Source organism: Mus caroli, chromosome 12 (genome assembly GCF_900094665.2).
Source record: "Mus caroli chromosome 12, CAROLI_EIJ_v1.1, whole genome shotgun sequence".
Classification (NCBI taxonomy): Eukaryota; Metazoa; Chordata; class Mammalia; order Rodentia; family Muridae; genus Mus; species Mus caroli.
In genome coordinates this window covers 76,187,800-76,204,374 of record NC_034581.1, presented here as the reverse complement: position 1 = coordinate 76,204,374, position 16,575 = coordinate 76,187,800, and the positions used below count along the sequence as shown (strand labels likewise).

Below are 16,575 nucleotides of genomic sequence, written 5' to 3'. Positions count from 1 at the left end.
AGACTTTGAATCAAAAATAAGAAGAGAAACAAACTATAGGCCTCAGAAAGAAAAAGAAACAAACTATAAGATTTAAAGGTTTAGGCAATAAAACTTATGGGCAAAGCCCAAGGGGGTGGGAGTATGAGGAACGTGGGGTGCATATGTTCATATGTTGGCTCCTTCCCTCCATCACATACCTTAACCATCTCTCATTAACCCCCTTGGAGCAAGAGGTACTCACACCACAGCTCCCTGTAGTCTTGCCCCATGCCAACCAAGTATAATCCTGAGGCACTTCACATATTAAGAGAGAAGGGGTCTGCACCCCTATAGATGGAACAACTATATGAACTAACCAGTAACCCCAGAGCTCGTGTCTCTAGCTGCATATGTAGCAGAAGATGACCTAGTCAGCCATCATTGGGAAGAGATGGCTTCCCATCTCTTGCAAATTTTATATGCCTCAGTACAGGGAAACACCAGGACCAATAAGTGGGAGTGAGTGGATAGGGGAGCAGGGAAGGGGAGGGTATAGGGGACTTTTGGGATAGCATTTGAAATGTAAATGGAGAAAATATCTAATAAAAATACACTAATTAGAAAAAATAAAAATAAAAATAAAAGAATATCAATTTGAGTAGGCCTAGATGGCTTAACCTTGATTGCACTTAAAATCAAGTCAATCATAGAGTAAGAACTTGTTAGAAACATTTTTTAATTCACTTCAGATGATTCTGGAGATGCTGTGAGACAGCAGCTTCAACTACAGAAAGATAGACATAGGGCCGAAGAAGCGGCAAGAATTGTTTTCAAGTCATCCTCCAGTGGATGCTGTGGAGTGCGTCTCAGACACACCCCTTTACTGAGAAACCTAAGGGTTCACTCCCTTGGCTTCCTTTCTGACAAGTTTGGGTGCTGTAGGTACCTTTCCCATTGTAGTCTCTCTTGGAAATTGTTTCAGCCAAGGTAGTTCCCTCATCTAGTTTCCTCTGCTGTTCAAGGGATAGTCCATATCCCATGGTTGCAGATGTAAAAATGCTTAGGTCTTTGCTTCTATTTGGGGCATTTCTGAATGGCCATTTCTGTTTCAGAATTTCCCATGTGATCAACTGAACCTCTGTTGACACTGCATCACCAGTCTCTTCTCTCTGTTTCCCGTCCTTTCCACTTTGCTGAGTAGATACAGCTTCTCATATTGCTCCATTTCAGAAGTCATTTTTCCTGAGAGAGGCACTTGCTATAAGACAATCCCCGAGGCTTTGCTGAGATACTGGGATGCTGAATGCTGAAGCATAATCTCTAACTATATTCTAAATATTTATATTAACACACACAAATAAGTGTGGTTCACTCCTCAGCAGAGAAACTTCTTCTTCATCATCATCCTCTTCTTCCTCCTCCTCTTCTTCCTCCTCCTCTTCTTCTTCCTCCTCCTCCTCCTCCTCCTCCTCCTCCTCTCCCTCCCTTCCTTCCTTCCTTCCTTCCTTCCTTATTTTTGTGACCTTCCTCTATGATTCATCCCCTTACCACTAAGGGAAATATTTTAAGACTCCTCTTTTCACCTGGGAGTTCATTATGGACAGGGAGTGAGGCATTAAAACACTTCCTTAGCAGTTTGTTAGGCCTAGCTGCATTCCCACATGAGTAAAACATAGACCATCCTTCCTCTGCCCTGGACACTCCACCTACAGAATCCATATGATTTTGAGTTTGCCCAACCACACAAGTTGGACATTTTTGGTTACATATGGTATGTCACCAATAAGGAAGCAGATTGCTCCTCTGGAGCTGAGCTAAGCCAAAACAGTCAATGCCTCCTGTCCTGCCCACATTCAGGGACTGCTGCTTGGGAAACAGGGCTTGCCATGGAGATGCCATGGAGATTCCACAGCATAATGTGAAGGACAGTGGGTGAGAAAAGCCTGAAACTGGCCTCCTTGCTCTTGGGCAGAGACGGTGAGGAGAGTTCATAGGAACACTTACTCTGTACCTCACATTCTTCCACAGCCACTAAAGACACACAGTGGTTCAGAGTGGGACCTCCCAATGTTTCGAGCCTTTGGATCTGGGCCTCCTTGCCCCCAAGGTCTGTGGTATCTGTGGTATATGGTACGGCTTCTGCGGCCTTCAGATCCTTTCTCTTCTCCATATCCTGGGTGTTGTGCAGGTGACAGCCTGGAGCGTTCGCATTGTGCATGAGTTATGGTTCTTAACCAGTTTGATTACCTGGCAAGTCTTGATGCACATGGGGTGTGCTTGCCATTGTGTTGCTGTTGTAGGAATTTCAGTGTGTCACCTGTCTCCTGCATAGCATAGGCATTCCTTCCATCCCACTCTGTTAGTCCTCTGGAGGCCGACTGTGTAAACACACTCAGACAACCAGAACTATGTGGCACAGTACAAAATAGTTTGCTAAAGATGTATGGCTTTAGAGATGGCAGAAGGAGAGTTCAGAGCAAGGCCTTGATGGGACAAGTAGGTCTTTGCAAACTATGGGGTAAGATTTAGGAGGTATTGGTAATAGGGTGGGTTAGGTAACAGGGGAGGGGGCTTGCCCCATCAGTGGTAGGACTGTGTTCTTTGATGTTATGCTGCAAAACAGGAAATTCACAAACAGGAAATATTGAACGAGAACATATTCTTCCACATAGGTAAGTCTTTTATGTAGACAACTTGTCTTTGTGTAGCCTGTTTTCAGTGCTGTGGGGTCTCAATTAAGTAGTCTGGCCTTGAGCAAAGCTCTTGATCTCTGATTTTTTTCTTTTTCTTTTTCTTTTTTTTTTTCTGTAATGAGGACAACCCTACTATTGTGGCTGTAAGCTATTAACGTAGGTAGTACCTGACACCAAGCTAATGCCCCTTTCCTACACTACAGATTGTGTTTCTAAGAGCACCTGCTTCTCTAGTGGCAGCAGCCAGAACTAAACTTTCCAGTTGCCATCTACTGTTTTCATTCCCGCTGCCAGCCAGAATGAGAGCCTTTCATTATGCTGGCAGAAACTTGGGTCAGTAGGCTCAGTAGGATGTCTTATCCCTACTTCTTAGTGGCCTAGGCTTTAGCCGCAGAGACTCAGAGTGAGGCCACAGGTAGAGAACCTGTTTCCTGTCAGTCTGGTGCCTGGGCCAGGAGGCTTTGTAGGCTAGGATCATGGCGTGGCCCTCTCAGGGCCCTTCACCTTCTGTGGTAGCTCAAGGCTGCCAGCAAAAGTACTCAGAACAAGGTAGGAACTGCACTGTCTTTTCTGTACAGAACTTAGAAGCTGTACAGAACCATTTCTTCAAACTCCATAGTTATGAGGAGCCTCAGGCCCAAGGAGAGTCCAGCCCGCAGCAGAAATGCTGAAATCACCCTGCAGAAAAGCACAGGTGGTGGGGGGCTCGTGTGATCAGGAACCATGCATTCTTCTGTGCTCACCAAGGAAGCAGAGCTTAGAGTTGCAAGATCCTGGGGAGTCTGTGCAGCAGCCACACACTGTGTCACCGCGCCAGGAAAGAGGAACGTGCTGACAAAACCAGCAAGGGTCCAGTTTGCTTCCTCTTTCGTAGTTATTCTTATCCTGTTTATAGCTGGGTGTGCCAGGGCCGAAGAGTCAGGCTGGCCCTGCTCAGTCCGAGCTCAGAAAGTGGGAGAAGGAAGCAGGACAGGAAGGTGTGTGAGCTGATTCCCCACCCATCCCTGCCCTCCATTAAGACAGTGGCTGTTGGCAGTCCTGCTTCTGTTTCCCACTAGTGATGCTTGTATCCAGCCGGGCTCAGGGCTCAAGGCCCAGCTGAGTTATCTGGACTTAATTTACACAAAATAGCAATGGCTGTAGATGTCTAAACTGGCATCTTTTGGACCAGTTATATTTTAGGATGAGAGAGGGAGAGGAGACGTGCTGGGAGACTTGAGCTGGGAGCTGGCACTACCTTTTCTGTTTGGATCACAAGCAGCTTTTTCTCAGCAAGGGTGGGAGCGATGGGAAGGGCTTCAGAGGCCAGGGAGATGAAAGTAAAGTCCCCATGGGAAGCTGGGACTGGCCAGAGCCCCTTTTCAAGGCTGATGAATTTCGACCTATAAATACATCAGTTCCCTATCTTGTCTCCTCTTGAGAGGAGAGGGGGGAGGGAGAGCAAGAGAGGAGCCACCAACCAAGAGAGGCAACCTGGGGCCAAGAGGCCAAGAGGCCAAGAGGGCTGCATAAGCCAAAATGGCTGGGTTACACAGGGATCAGATTGAGGGAAAGGAAGTGGAAGGTGGAAGCCCAGCCCCCTAGAGGGAGAGGTTTAGGGTAGGGAGAGCTGGGAGGAGCCACAGGTACTGAAGGATGCTGGGAGAACTGGCCAGCATCAGCTTTGAAACATTAATAGGCCCCTCAGCCATTGATCCTAGGATTCTAACAGGATGGAAGGATGGAGTAAGGAAATCTGTTTCTTGAGTATGGTGTATAAACTGCTCCATGGCAGTAAGGGAAGTTTTTTATTGTAGACAGGGGTGGGGGGGGGGAGAAGGAAGGGGGAGAATATGAGAATATATGCCAACATAGCAGGTTATAAGGAGAATAAGCGGCTGGGGAGGGAAGTCCATGAGCTGGAGGGAGTTTAGGACAGAGGAGGAAGCGGGAAGGACTGGGATTCTGGCATGGAGTTTGAAATGTGTAACAGGTACTGCGGTACTGAGGGAGCCTGGTATGCGTTGGTACAGTTCTGGTATGCTAGTAGGCACCATAGATAGCTGCTATATGTGTCGTCTACCTTTTAGAATTTGATGATATGGAGTTCTTTTGGACCTGACAAGTGGAAGGTCTCTGGTGGAGGAGTGAAAGAGGTTTCTTCCTGCATTGGGTGGGCAATGAATGATCCCAGGGTTGGCTGAGATTGCTGGTACACAGTGGAGCTGGGGTCCTGAGATCTGAGACTTGACACCTGCTTTTGAATGTGTGTGTGTGTGTGTGTGTCAGCATTTGTCACTACTCTCAAGGCCCTTCCTCCTGTCCTAGGTTATGGTCACTGGGTAAGACAATGTTTTAGAAAAGAGAACAGGTAATTTGATGGTGATTTGTCATGGGTGGAGAGCAGTGGATCTTGATGGGAAAGGATAGTGAGATAGGAATTGACAAAGCCACAGGATCTTAGAGGTCAGTAGGGAATGAGAGATGGGTCAGTCTTGTCTTGAAGCCTAGGGTCTGAAGAACTGATGGGAGAAGATTCTAGAAGTCAAGATGGAGGACGTCCTGGATTGATGATGTATGTTTGATCCTTAGCTGTGTGAGGCTTGCAGGTTGCACATTCTCATTGTGTGAGTGACCGTCTCGTGGAAGAAGACGGCTTTCAGGGTCCTAGGATCCTCTGCGTTGTTCCTTCTTATGCTTGCCTTTGTCAGCATCTCAGGTTTGGCAGACAGTACAACACTGATGTACCGATGGTTTGCATGCATTTGACAGTAGAGCAGGTCATGTAGAGTTTGCAGGATCTGGCATACCACTCACAGCCAACCTCAGACCTCTCTAATGGCTTCACCGCTGGTGTAAGAGCCTTGTTTGTCCTGCCCACCAGCACTGTTGTTCTTATTCAAGCTAATGTCTTGCCTTGACCCTACTGCTTTTAGTGCATACTTGTCCTGAATAGCGCCTGGATGACTGGAGAAATGTCTGCCAGCAAGCGTTCACCACTGCACCTGGACAGACTGTCCTTATGAGACTCACAATGAACCTAGGTAGAGAAGGCTGACACCAAAGGTATTCTAGTAGTTTGCTTTTAGGCTAAGATCCCTAGAGTTCCGATAGAAGGAGATCTGCCCTCAGGAGCAGAATTAGGGTCAGTAATAACTTTGGTAGTTTCTCTGATAATTTTCTTCCTTTCTAAATGCAGGTTTTCTTTCTTTACCACATCAATGAGAATCACCTGTCACCTGGACAGTACTATGCAGAAAGCTATCTGTAGGGGTGGTGTGTCCAGCAGGGGTGGTGTGTCCAGCGGGGGTGGTGTGTCCTGTGGGGGTGGTGTATGTATCCAGCGGGGGTGCTGTGTCCAGCAGGGGTAGTGTGTGTGTGTCCAGCAGGAGTGGTATGCCCAGCAGGGGTGGTGTGTGTGTCCAGCAGGGGTAGTGTGTGTGTCCAGCAGGGGTGGTGTGTGTGTCCAGCGGGGGTGCTGTACCCAGCACGGTTGCAAGCACCAGTTTGTTTAGATTAGAAACTTCAGGATTAGAGGAGGTTTCTGCCCAGCTTTATATAATCTGAGACTGTCCCATGCCAAGAGGATGGTCCCAGTGCGTACATAGACAGAGGGTATTGTAGAGACATAACTGCTCAGTATTGACCTGTGTGGGAGTAGCACTGCCGGGTGCTAGGGGAGCACAGCCTGACATTCCAGGCCTGGCTCTCAGATGTGGAAAAGATACTTTACTCTGAGTCCCAGCTTCCTCGTGGGTGAAATGGTGATGCTATGCAGCTTGCAGGGATGTCAAGAAGAGTGATCGGCACTCCGTACAGGAAGCTGTGTAGTGTCCCTGGGACAAGAAATAGTAGCCACTGCGATTATTATGTGACTTAACATTTGATGTTAATATAACTACATGTAGAAATGTGATGAGTTAGACAGTATGGATAAACATAAAGAAAACCTGTCACCTGGACGCCATTACACAGAGATCTCCAGTGTTAGCATTTAGCTATATGTCTTTCAGATGCTTTTCCTGTGACAGAAGACAGACAGACTGAATAGTCAAAATTTAAATTGAACTTTATTTTTTGCATACCACTGTTTTATTATAATGTAGTTATAATTAGTATTAAATTGCCGACTATATTGTGTGTGTGTCTGTCTGTTTTCATTTGTATATGTGGATGCACATGCTTGTCGTGGTGCACGTGTGTGTCAGAGGATAACCTCGGGTGTCAGTCTTCGCCTTCCACATTATTTGAGATAGAGTCTCTGTTGTTTTTCTACTATATGGGCCAGGTCAGATGGCTGTGAGCTTGGGGTCCTCCTGGCTCTGCCTCCCATCTTCCCATAGGAGCCCTGGGATTACACATGCTCTGGCTATGTATCTCCCCTTGGCATGAGCTCTCTGGATTCAGACTCAGACCCTCTTACTTTCATGGCAAGTACATTCACCCACAAGCCACCTCCCCAGCCCCTACTAACATCTTTGGGACATAATTTTTATTGTTGCTGTATTGGGGTTGAAATTAGGGCCTTGTGCACACTAAACAAGTGCTGTACTGACTGAGATACATATCTATCCCCAATAAAAGAATTTTAAGTAGCACATGATGATCTAAATTAAAAAAAAAAAACAAAGCAGGTCACTGATGCTTAGGTATCTGTTTCACATCAATAGCATAATTAATTAAATGTAAGGTTTAATATTGCAAAATCTCTTTAAGGCAAAACAGAACTGTAGGCAGACACAGTGGCATGCACCTGTATTCCCAGCTGCTTGGGAGTCTGAGGCAGGAGGATTTCAAGAGCTGAGGAGTTAAAGGCTAGCTAGTGTTCCCTGGTTAACAGTAAATAGCCTTCTCCAAAAAGGATGAAGGAGACTGAGCATATCAATTCATGTCTGTAATCCCAGTACTTGAGAGGCAGGAGCAGAAGGATCCGGAGGTCAAGGCCATCCTTAGCTCATAGTGTGAGTCAGAGGACAGCCAGGGGCACACTGGGTTCCTGTTTAAACCAAAACCAAAACCAAACCACACAGACACACACACACACACACACACAAACAGAAGGAAAGTAAGAAAGAACCAAAGCACATATGTGGCTTATAAGAGATAGCAAAGGTCTCTGGCTTTCTCCTGCTGGTTAAACATCTTTATGAATTCTAGTTCAGTTTCCTTTTCAACTCCCAGGGCTTAGCATGGTGCCTGATTCATTTGGATTTTCAGTATACAGACTTTTTCATGCAAAAAGGTTTATACCAAAACTTATTATAGATTGTGACATAATGCTTTAAAAATATACACTGCAGCATATGTTTCAGGTTGGTTCACTTCGCAGCACGGGGGTTGGGGGGGGGGGGCTCTGCACATCTCTGTACTAAGATCTTGATTCCAGGATGTTGCTTTTGTTTAGACGTGGAGCTTTAATCCACATACACAGTGGTTTGAATGTGAAATGTCTCTCACAGGCTCGTGTGTTAGAACATTCAGTCTTCAGCTGGGGTGCGGATACTGGACCACAGGGCTAGGGCTAGAGACGTACATCCTAGTCCTGGTTCCTGCCTACGCGCTGTTCTTCCTGAGTGTTGATCCTGGGGAAGCCATGCGTTATACTCGCACCCTCCTGGGCTGTATCCCCTGAGCCCTGAGCCAGAGTAGACCTTCCCCCATGAAGTGGTTTCTGTCCAGTGTTCTGCCACAGCAATGAGGAGAGCCATGACCTGGGATGTTAGTCCCGAGAAACAGACTTGTTGCAGTGAGGAGCCTGACGGTTAGGTCCAGCCCCCTAGAACGGATTTGTGGAGGAATGTGGAAGAGTTCGAAGCTGCCAGCACAGATGCCATAGAATTCTGTAAGCAGAGCTTAATGGGATGTTCTCATGGACACTGAAAACCAGAGTGTATACACAAATGCAGACAGTAGGTCAGTCTTGTGTTTTAGAGCAGGGGAAAAGACTAGTTTTGTGGTTAGTGATTTTGTCAATGTGACACAAGCTACAGTCATCTGAGAAGAGGGAATGCCAGTTGAGAAAACGCCTCTGTCAGATTGGTGGATAGAGGACTTGGCCCACTGTGGGAGGTGTTACCCAGGGGCAAGAGGCCCTGGATTGTGTAAGGAAGCAAGCCAGTAAGCAGCACCCCTCCACAGTCTCTGTTTCAGTTCTTGCCTCTAGGGTCCCACCTTGAGCTCCTGCCCTGCCTGTCCTTCCTGAGGGACTGTGAGCTGTAAGAGAAAGTCAAGCCTTCTTCCACTCGTTGTGTTTGGTTGTGTGTTTATCACAACAGTAGAAACCTAACAGGGTTGGTGCGGCATCTCTGTTCTACTCACAGCTCTGCAGGTTCTGGGGTAGGGTCCTGGCCTGATGGTCCGAGATAGCTGTCACTCTTCTCTTCCAGGCCGTGCAGTGTAGGGGTGGGTAAAGATCAAGGGCCAAAGGCCCTCAGCTGCATACCAGTGTTAGTTAACACCGATAGTTAACTGGCTATCTTTGGACCGACTGCATTATGCTGTAAGTTGCCATGCCCTTCTGGAACTGTGTATCAGTGGATCCTGTTACTCTGCAGGGAGAGAGAACAACTGAGATGACCAGCAGTGGGTCATAGATGTTCAGGCTTTTCCTGTCATTAATCCCTGGCCTTCCAGCATAGGCTCCCAGACCACTGGTGCCTCGGTGCATTTCTGCTTTGTTTTCAGTTTGGCTTCTCTCACTGACAGCGCTGACTCTAACCCTTCAACCCTCACTTAGAGCTCACTCTCATTTGTTAGCGCTGCTAAAGTTGGAGGCCTAGGGACACCCATTGATGGGAAAAGGCCTGAGTAGACAGGTCACTGCCTCAGGGGCTGTGATGTGCTGCTCAATGGCTGTATGTCTATAGAAAGTATGGCTAGTTCTCCTGTTTTCCACATGTGCGTAGGTGCTGGTGTATTGATGGAATGTGAACTCTGTTTAACTGTTCTCTTAGGGGCTGGGCATGGTGACACACACGGTTAATCCCAGCAATCTGAGGACAGAGGCAGACAGAGCTCTATATGAGTTCCAGGCCAGCCTGATCTACAGAGTGAGTTCCAAGATGCCCAGGGCTACACTGAAAAACCCTGTCTCTAAAAACCAGAACCAAAACCAACAACTACAGAAGAGTGCCCTATTACGGCTGCACACTGTAGCATGGTAACCTGGAGCCTGGACTGAGGACTTGGTTATATGTGGCTTCTGCTTTTCCTGTAGACCAGCCTGTGTGAATCCCGGGCTCCATATTTGAAAGTCGGCTTAGTGATACACCTGCCTTTCTGTTTGTTGAGAGGGTTAAAGATGGATGATGAGTGTAAATCACTCAGTGCAGAACCTGGCACTGAGGCCCCGGAACCCTTAGCTGTGACTGTTTTCTCTAAGTCAGTGTACACTCTAAGTTAAGTAGCATCATAAAGACATTTTTCTAAAATGTCTAGAAAGGACATAGTTTATATAAAAAATTAGAAACCACCAGTGTAGCTTCTTCGGGGACTGGTGGAGGGCCCTAGAACAAGTATTTGCAGCTCAGTGCCTGAGGAGATTTAAAAGAAACACTTCATGATCCCTTGATTGTGTTTGACTCAGTCAAGACACGCTTTCATCAAGTACCCTGTGGTCCATGCAGAAGAGGCCATTCCACTTCAGCTTTGCTCCATCTGAGACCCCGGGAAATTATTGCATCAAGTACTCAGGGCTTTGTACTTATCTGTTTGCCTGTCCGTTCCAAGAAGGGGCGGATCCTTAGTGCCCAAAGACTCCATTTTCTCCACCCCTCCACAGGTGAATGCGTATGGGGAAGCCTAGCTTTGCTGGCTATGCAGGTGGAACTTGGTAAGACTTGGCTGACAGGAGCTCAGCCAGGGCCTCCCGCTGCTATCTCCCTGCCTTGCTCAGGCAGCACCACACCTCTGGTGGAACCTGGAGTCGGGGAGTCTAGGCAGTGAATCATTGCCCAGTAAGCAAGTCTGGTCTCTCTTGGCCATGCCTAAAGGGATAGAGTGGGCAGAGGGCCAGGACCGGGAGGGGCTGGGGGATGTGTCCTGGCTGTGCCGTGTGCCGGTAGTGGGCCCTGGCCAGGCTCTCTTGTTGTTGTTGAGTCAGTGCCAACAGGTCCCTCCACGTTAGCAGCTGCTCTGTGGGTACCTGTGGCTTCTGGGTGTGGCTGGGGCTCTAGCTCACCCCTCTTCTTCCCTTGGAGACATTGTGATGCAGGAATGAAATGTCTCAAATGTCAGCTTGGGTGCCCTAAAGGCTGCTTCCCTCCGGCCTAGAGTCCTCACCCACGCCCACCACACCTGCTCCCCCAACTCATCTTTACCCTTGAGTTTGGGTTTTACCTTTCTTACCTCAAGACAGTTGGCAGAGCTTGCCTGAGTCCTGGAAGACTGATGAAGCTTTCAGGGAATTTCAGACTTTGAGAATGTCGGGTAGAGAAATGGAGTTGTAGAGAGGATATCACAGGGGGCACTAAGACCCACATCCTGGCTCATGCCTGGTGCTGTTTTCTTTTTTTCTGCCTTGCTATGACTCAGAGATTGTTCTCCTGTAGGTAGAAGAGGCACTGATGCTATGATGTGTCCTCCTCCCTCCTTCTCTTTCGTCCTGTCCCTCCCTATGCCTCCCTGTCCATCCTTCTCACTCTCTCTCCCTCCCTCTTCCCTTCTTCCTCTTCCTATGGAAGACATATGCCCACATGAGGAGAATGGCATCATGGATCCTCTTCTGCCTCGTCAGGTCCCAGCTCACAGCTCTCCTTCCTCTGTAACCGGATCATTCCCACCATTTATTGTTTTGAAGGAAATCACCAACACCCTATCACTGTTCGTGTAAATATTTCAGTGTGTACCTTTAAAACTTGAGCAGTGCACCTCTGAACGCAAGCATAGCTTTGTGCTGAATCACAGCAGATGAGCCTGACTCAGCAAAGTACCCTAGAGACTATAAAGCACGGGCTGAAAAAGCCCTTCAGGAAAAAAGAAAGTGGCAGAAAAGAAACAAGAACGGAAGCAGCTGCTGCCCAGGATCTTGTACTTCTTACCCCCAAAACAAAGGAGAAGATGAAGAAGAGCTTTTAGAACTTAGAAAACCATGGCAGGGAGTAAACAACCTGCACTAGGTCAGAAGACTCAGCCAGGAAGCTCAGCAAGGAAGAGCAAAGAGTAGGAAAGAGAAGGGGCTGCAGCCGCTGTGGAGAGGGCTCAGAGCCTGCAGGAGCCTGTCAGGAGGATGGAAGGCCGAGCTTGATCCCCAGGACCTACGTGGAAGCAGCTGGAACCTTTAACTTGTTCTTGCATGCTGTAGCATGAGTACATCTACACACACGTGCACACAAATGCACACACATATACATACACACACAAACATGCACACTGAGCACATCTACACACACACACACACACACACACACACACACACACAAAATACAAATTTTTATTTTTAAAACTGGAGAACTAGCCCATGAAGCCCATTACAAAGTAATAGGTCATAGACCTTTGGGCTTTGGGGCGTGAGGCCTGACTGTCACATGTAGGTGCTAAGAGCAGGATTTGAAAAGTTGTGGCTCAGTTTCAGGGCTGTAATGTGAGGACCCATTGCCACTTGATCCTCTGCAGTGAGCATCATACCATCCTTACTGTGGTAGACTGGGGTGGATCCTCTGATGTAGAGAATCTGAATAATTATTTTTCTTCCTTAGGTGGATTCTGTCAGGTATTATGGCCACAGGGTGCCTAAGTAACTGGTGCAGGCATCCAGGCTGAATCTCCAAATTATCCCTTGTGTAGCACACAGCCCATATTGCACCAGTATATCAATCACTGGGGAACTCCTGGCTGAGGTTTAAAATTAACATTTTAAAAATATAGTCAGAGAAAATGCACAGGTACACCTCAGTCAATAACTGGCCAGGCACGAGGGAGTTCTTGCCAAGAGCCTGACCCCTATGCAAGGTTTCTGGACCAAGATGTCATGGATTCTAGTAGGGAATGAGGGTTTTACACTCCAGGGATCGGATTCCGCAGCATTCTAGAAAAGATGATAGACACTCATACACCCCAGCAGGGAGTGTTTACACGTACAAGCGGTTGGATTGTGTGCAGTTGGGTTTAGCTGCTGAGGAAGAACTAGCAGTGGGGCAGCAGAGAGGGAGAGCTAGCTAGCTGTAGCACTGAGGAAACTGAGTTGAGCCTGAAAGCCAGAATGTTTTTCAGGCTCTGGATCACATAGCACGGAGATGGAGAACAAGGCTGTGGCTGAGAGATATGGACTCTGCTCCCGTCCCCTTTACATCTCCTTTGACATGGACGAAACAGGGAGTGTCATCTTCCTACTTCTTAGAGACAACTAAAGGACTCAGAAAGATGATGTCAGCGAGCAGCCAAGTTCAGTTACACAGTGTTTGATCCTAATTGAGCAGCTGTCCTGGTATGTAGTGTACAGCAGGAATGTATTACAATGGAATAGTATTAGCCATGAAGAGGAACATGGTACTAACAAACGCTATAATGTGGCAACCCTGGAAACATTGAGGAAGGGAGGCAGACATCATACTGTAGCTTTCTATTTCGTGAAGTCTTCACCATGGGGTCAAAGCAGATTGGGGGTGTAGGGCCTGGGAGGAGAGAAGAATGGGGGGATATTTGCTTAAAGGTTACAGGACTTCCTTGTGGGTGATGAAAATGGCCCTGAACAGGTTGTTTCATATTTCATCTCAACTAACAGCAGTGTACAGGAAAGCTTTCACAAGCCCTGGTGCTGGGAAGACCAGAACTTCAGAACACTATGACCTGCTACTGCCTGCTCAGGTAGCGACTGGTTTCAGATTATAGTCCCTCTCTGTAGATGAGGGTTGGTCTCTAGGTCATGGAGTACACAGAGGGCAAGGTCAGCTGTGTCTGAGGTGGGTGGGACAGTGGCGAGCAGATGAGACTGGCCTGTAGCTAGCTGTATACCTCATGCTGACAGAGGGTTTGTGGCTGATTCTTACCCTGTCAATCTTGCATCTCGTTTAAGCATCCAGATCGACTAATACGAAACATCTGGTTGCACCCTATCCCAGCCACCTAGGGCTTTGGGTGACTGGATCTCACTCAGTGTATATTCAGGGAGGGGGAGGGGGATTTCCGTAGTGTCTCTTGCCTAACTCTTTGTCTGCTGTCCTGTTGTTTTGTCTCAGAAAGTTCTGGAAGGGTTTTTGTTGTTGTGTGTTTGTTTGTTTATTTGTTTTTGTCACTAAAGAAGAAGGGTTTTTTTTTTTTTTTTTCCTTCTCCTGTTTTGTATCTTCGTAGGCACCTGGGTGGGGGAAGCCAGGATCAGGAGGGATGTGCCTGGAGTAGAGTGAGTGTGGAGGAGGAGGGAGGGTTCGTTCATCCATTAGGTCTAGGGTGGGGTTGTTTGCTTTCTAAACTCCAATTCTGAAACTGCCCGTAATCCTGGGGCACACTGCTATTTTTCTAAGAAGCACATAGGACCTGGAGCTCCTTGGGCCACTCCCCTTCAGTATGTGACAGTTCAGTGATTGGGAGTAGAAGTGGAGAGAAGGGTGTGGCTGTGTCGTGGGTGAAGCACCTGCTCTTTCACTGCAGAAGGTCTTTACTTTCAGGGTCTGCAATGTAAGACATCTTAGGTAGGTGCAAGGAGAGTGGGAAGGCTCTAGGTTGTCTTGGCACACAGGACTAAGAGTTAACTTGTATCGTTTTTACTGGTTTCCCGAGCCCAACTGAATCACTTCTATAATTTAATTGCTACACTGTCTGTAGCAGGTTTCTTCCTCACAGGGGCGAAGAGGAAACCTTCCTTCTTGCTCTAACACAAATTCAGGCAAGGCTGTGTGGGGCTACAGAGGCTATGCTCACACAAATCCTTGCGAACCATCCGGCTTTGGATAAGGAGGTGTGTCTTGCCTTTATCTGGACAGCTTCTTAGTCCCCCACTCAGCAGAGTTCTGTGGGTTACAGTGTGGCATCCTAGTCAGCAAGATTTGGGGGTGATTTTTAGCCTGATTATCTCTTACCAGGTTACATGGCTGGGACCACCATATGGGTGTTGGGGCCACCATGGCTAGGAAAGCCAGTGCTTTGGAGTCCTCCCTGCACCAGCTCCTTTTCCTTGACCATGCTCACTGAGGATATCATGAGTGTGTGCATGTGTGTGTCTCTGATCCCCCAAACTCCAGTTTGCCAGCCATTTATCAACTGGTTAGGGGACTTGCCTGAATTATGACAAAAAATCTTAAGAGCCCAAAAGACAGGCTTTCTTAAGAATGTCAGTGGATCTGGGTGTGGTGGCACACACCTTTAATCCCAACACTTGGGAAGCAGAGGCAGGCCTCTGTGAGTTCCAGGCCAGCCTCGTTTAGGGGTTAAGTCCAGCCAGAGAGACCCTATCTCGGAAAACAAAACAACACAAAATGAAACAAAAGAATGTCAGTGGTGTCCAACCCACAGCATGTGGCCTCATGCGTCTAAGGTAGCTATGAATGTGTGTAGATGCTATCAGTGTCGTGGTGTCACAAGGTGGGTAGGATGTGCCTGTAAGAAGTCACAGAGCTGGCTAGACACTGAACATTTTGATGATCTAGCATGCATCTCCAGTCCCTGTGATCTGTGGGTGCGTATAACCTAGGTGTGCTTTGATGCAGGGAACTCGGGTGGCTGCTCCTCAGAAGGGCGTGCATGTCTCACAGATCCTCTATCACTCTGCAGTAGCTTCCTGGGGTCCAGCTCTGCTCTGTGCCGGTCGAGTACCCTGTATCCCGCATGTGTGGGACGAGCAGTTTCACCTTTATAGATTTGGCCTCTGAATAGTTATAGGGATGTTGAGCCTGAAATGCCTACCTTGAAATGCATTGGAGGGACTTGAGACGATGCTAACAAAGATACGTTGCAGAATAAACATGTTGAGGGCTAAAATTGTGTTTCTGCCATCACTGCACAGTGGCAGCGACTGCAGGAGATGGCGGTGGACATGAGGCCCTGTGACTAATGCTTATCTGGTTTCTTCTGTATTGTTTTCTTTGCTCAGTATTGATCCTGCAGAAAGTGGAGAATGGAGACCTGAGTAACAAGATTCTGAAGATCACCGACTTTGGGCTGGCACGGGAATGGCACCGGACCACCAAGATGAGCGCGGCGGGAACATATGCTTGGATGGCACCTGAAGTCATCCGTGCTTCCATGTTTTCCAAAGGCAGCGATGTGTGGAGGTAAGGTGCAGCCTCCAAGTTCCAGGTCTGTTTTGCCTGCACATTTCAAGTCTTGGAATTGAGGTTACAGGACCCAAAGCACTCCAATTAGCTCTGTGTGGCCTCTCAGAGCAATCTACTGACTTCCATGTTGCTAGGGGATGCTGTGCTCATTGCACGTAGGAGATGGCTCCTCAGGAAAGCTCTGCAGATTCTGGAACCACCTGGAACTTCCATCTCTGACCTGCAGGATGGGGAATCACTCTTCATCAAGCAGCGGCTTGATGGTTCAGAGGTTGGGTTTCAAGGGCCGCTGCTGCCCCCCTGGGAGGACTCGCCCAGTGTCCCCCTGTAAACTCCTGAGATAACAGGGACCCTCTGTGCTGTCTTTCTGTTGATTATTTGGAAATCATCCTTTCCAGTTACTCTTTTACTTAGGGCTCTGTGTGCTGGGTATTTATCTAGGAAAGGGGATAGATGAGTCCTCAGAAGGCCGTAGGAGCTGTGAAGGTACAGACTAGACATGGCCAGCCATCTCTACTAGCAAGTATCAATCCAAGAGATCACAAGGACATAGATCTAAAAAAATCATGTTGCTATTGAAGGAAGATGAGCCACTATAGGATAGACTTTGTCCTGGCTGAAGGGCAACAGTGACACCTTTACATACAGAAGAAAAGATCATCATTCATTACCCCTCAGTCTAGGGTCAGCGCTTACTGGCATGTGTCAGAGTGAGCTCTGTGTGTGTGTGTGTGTG

The 16,575-nt window shown here is 47.7% G+C and overlaps 1 protein-coding gene across 2 annotated transcripts in view; it reads left to right on the top strand.

Annotated features, from left to right (window-relative positions):
* The window catches only part of Map3k9 (mitogen-activated protein kinase kinase kinase 9), a 73,303-nt gene that overhangs the window by 25,322 nt on the left and 31,406 nt on the right, over positions 1–16,575 (top strand). For both annotated transcript variants that reach the window (XM_021179172.2, XM_021179173.1), the window contains exon 3: positions 15,656–15,836. In XM_021179172.2, coding sequence (XP_021034831.1) covers positions 15,656–15,836 — 181 coding nt within the window. The remainder of the gene's footprint in view (positions 1–15,655; positions 15,837–16,575) is intronic.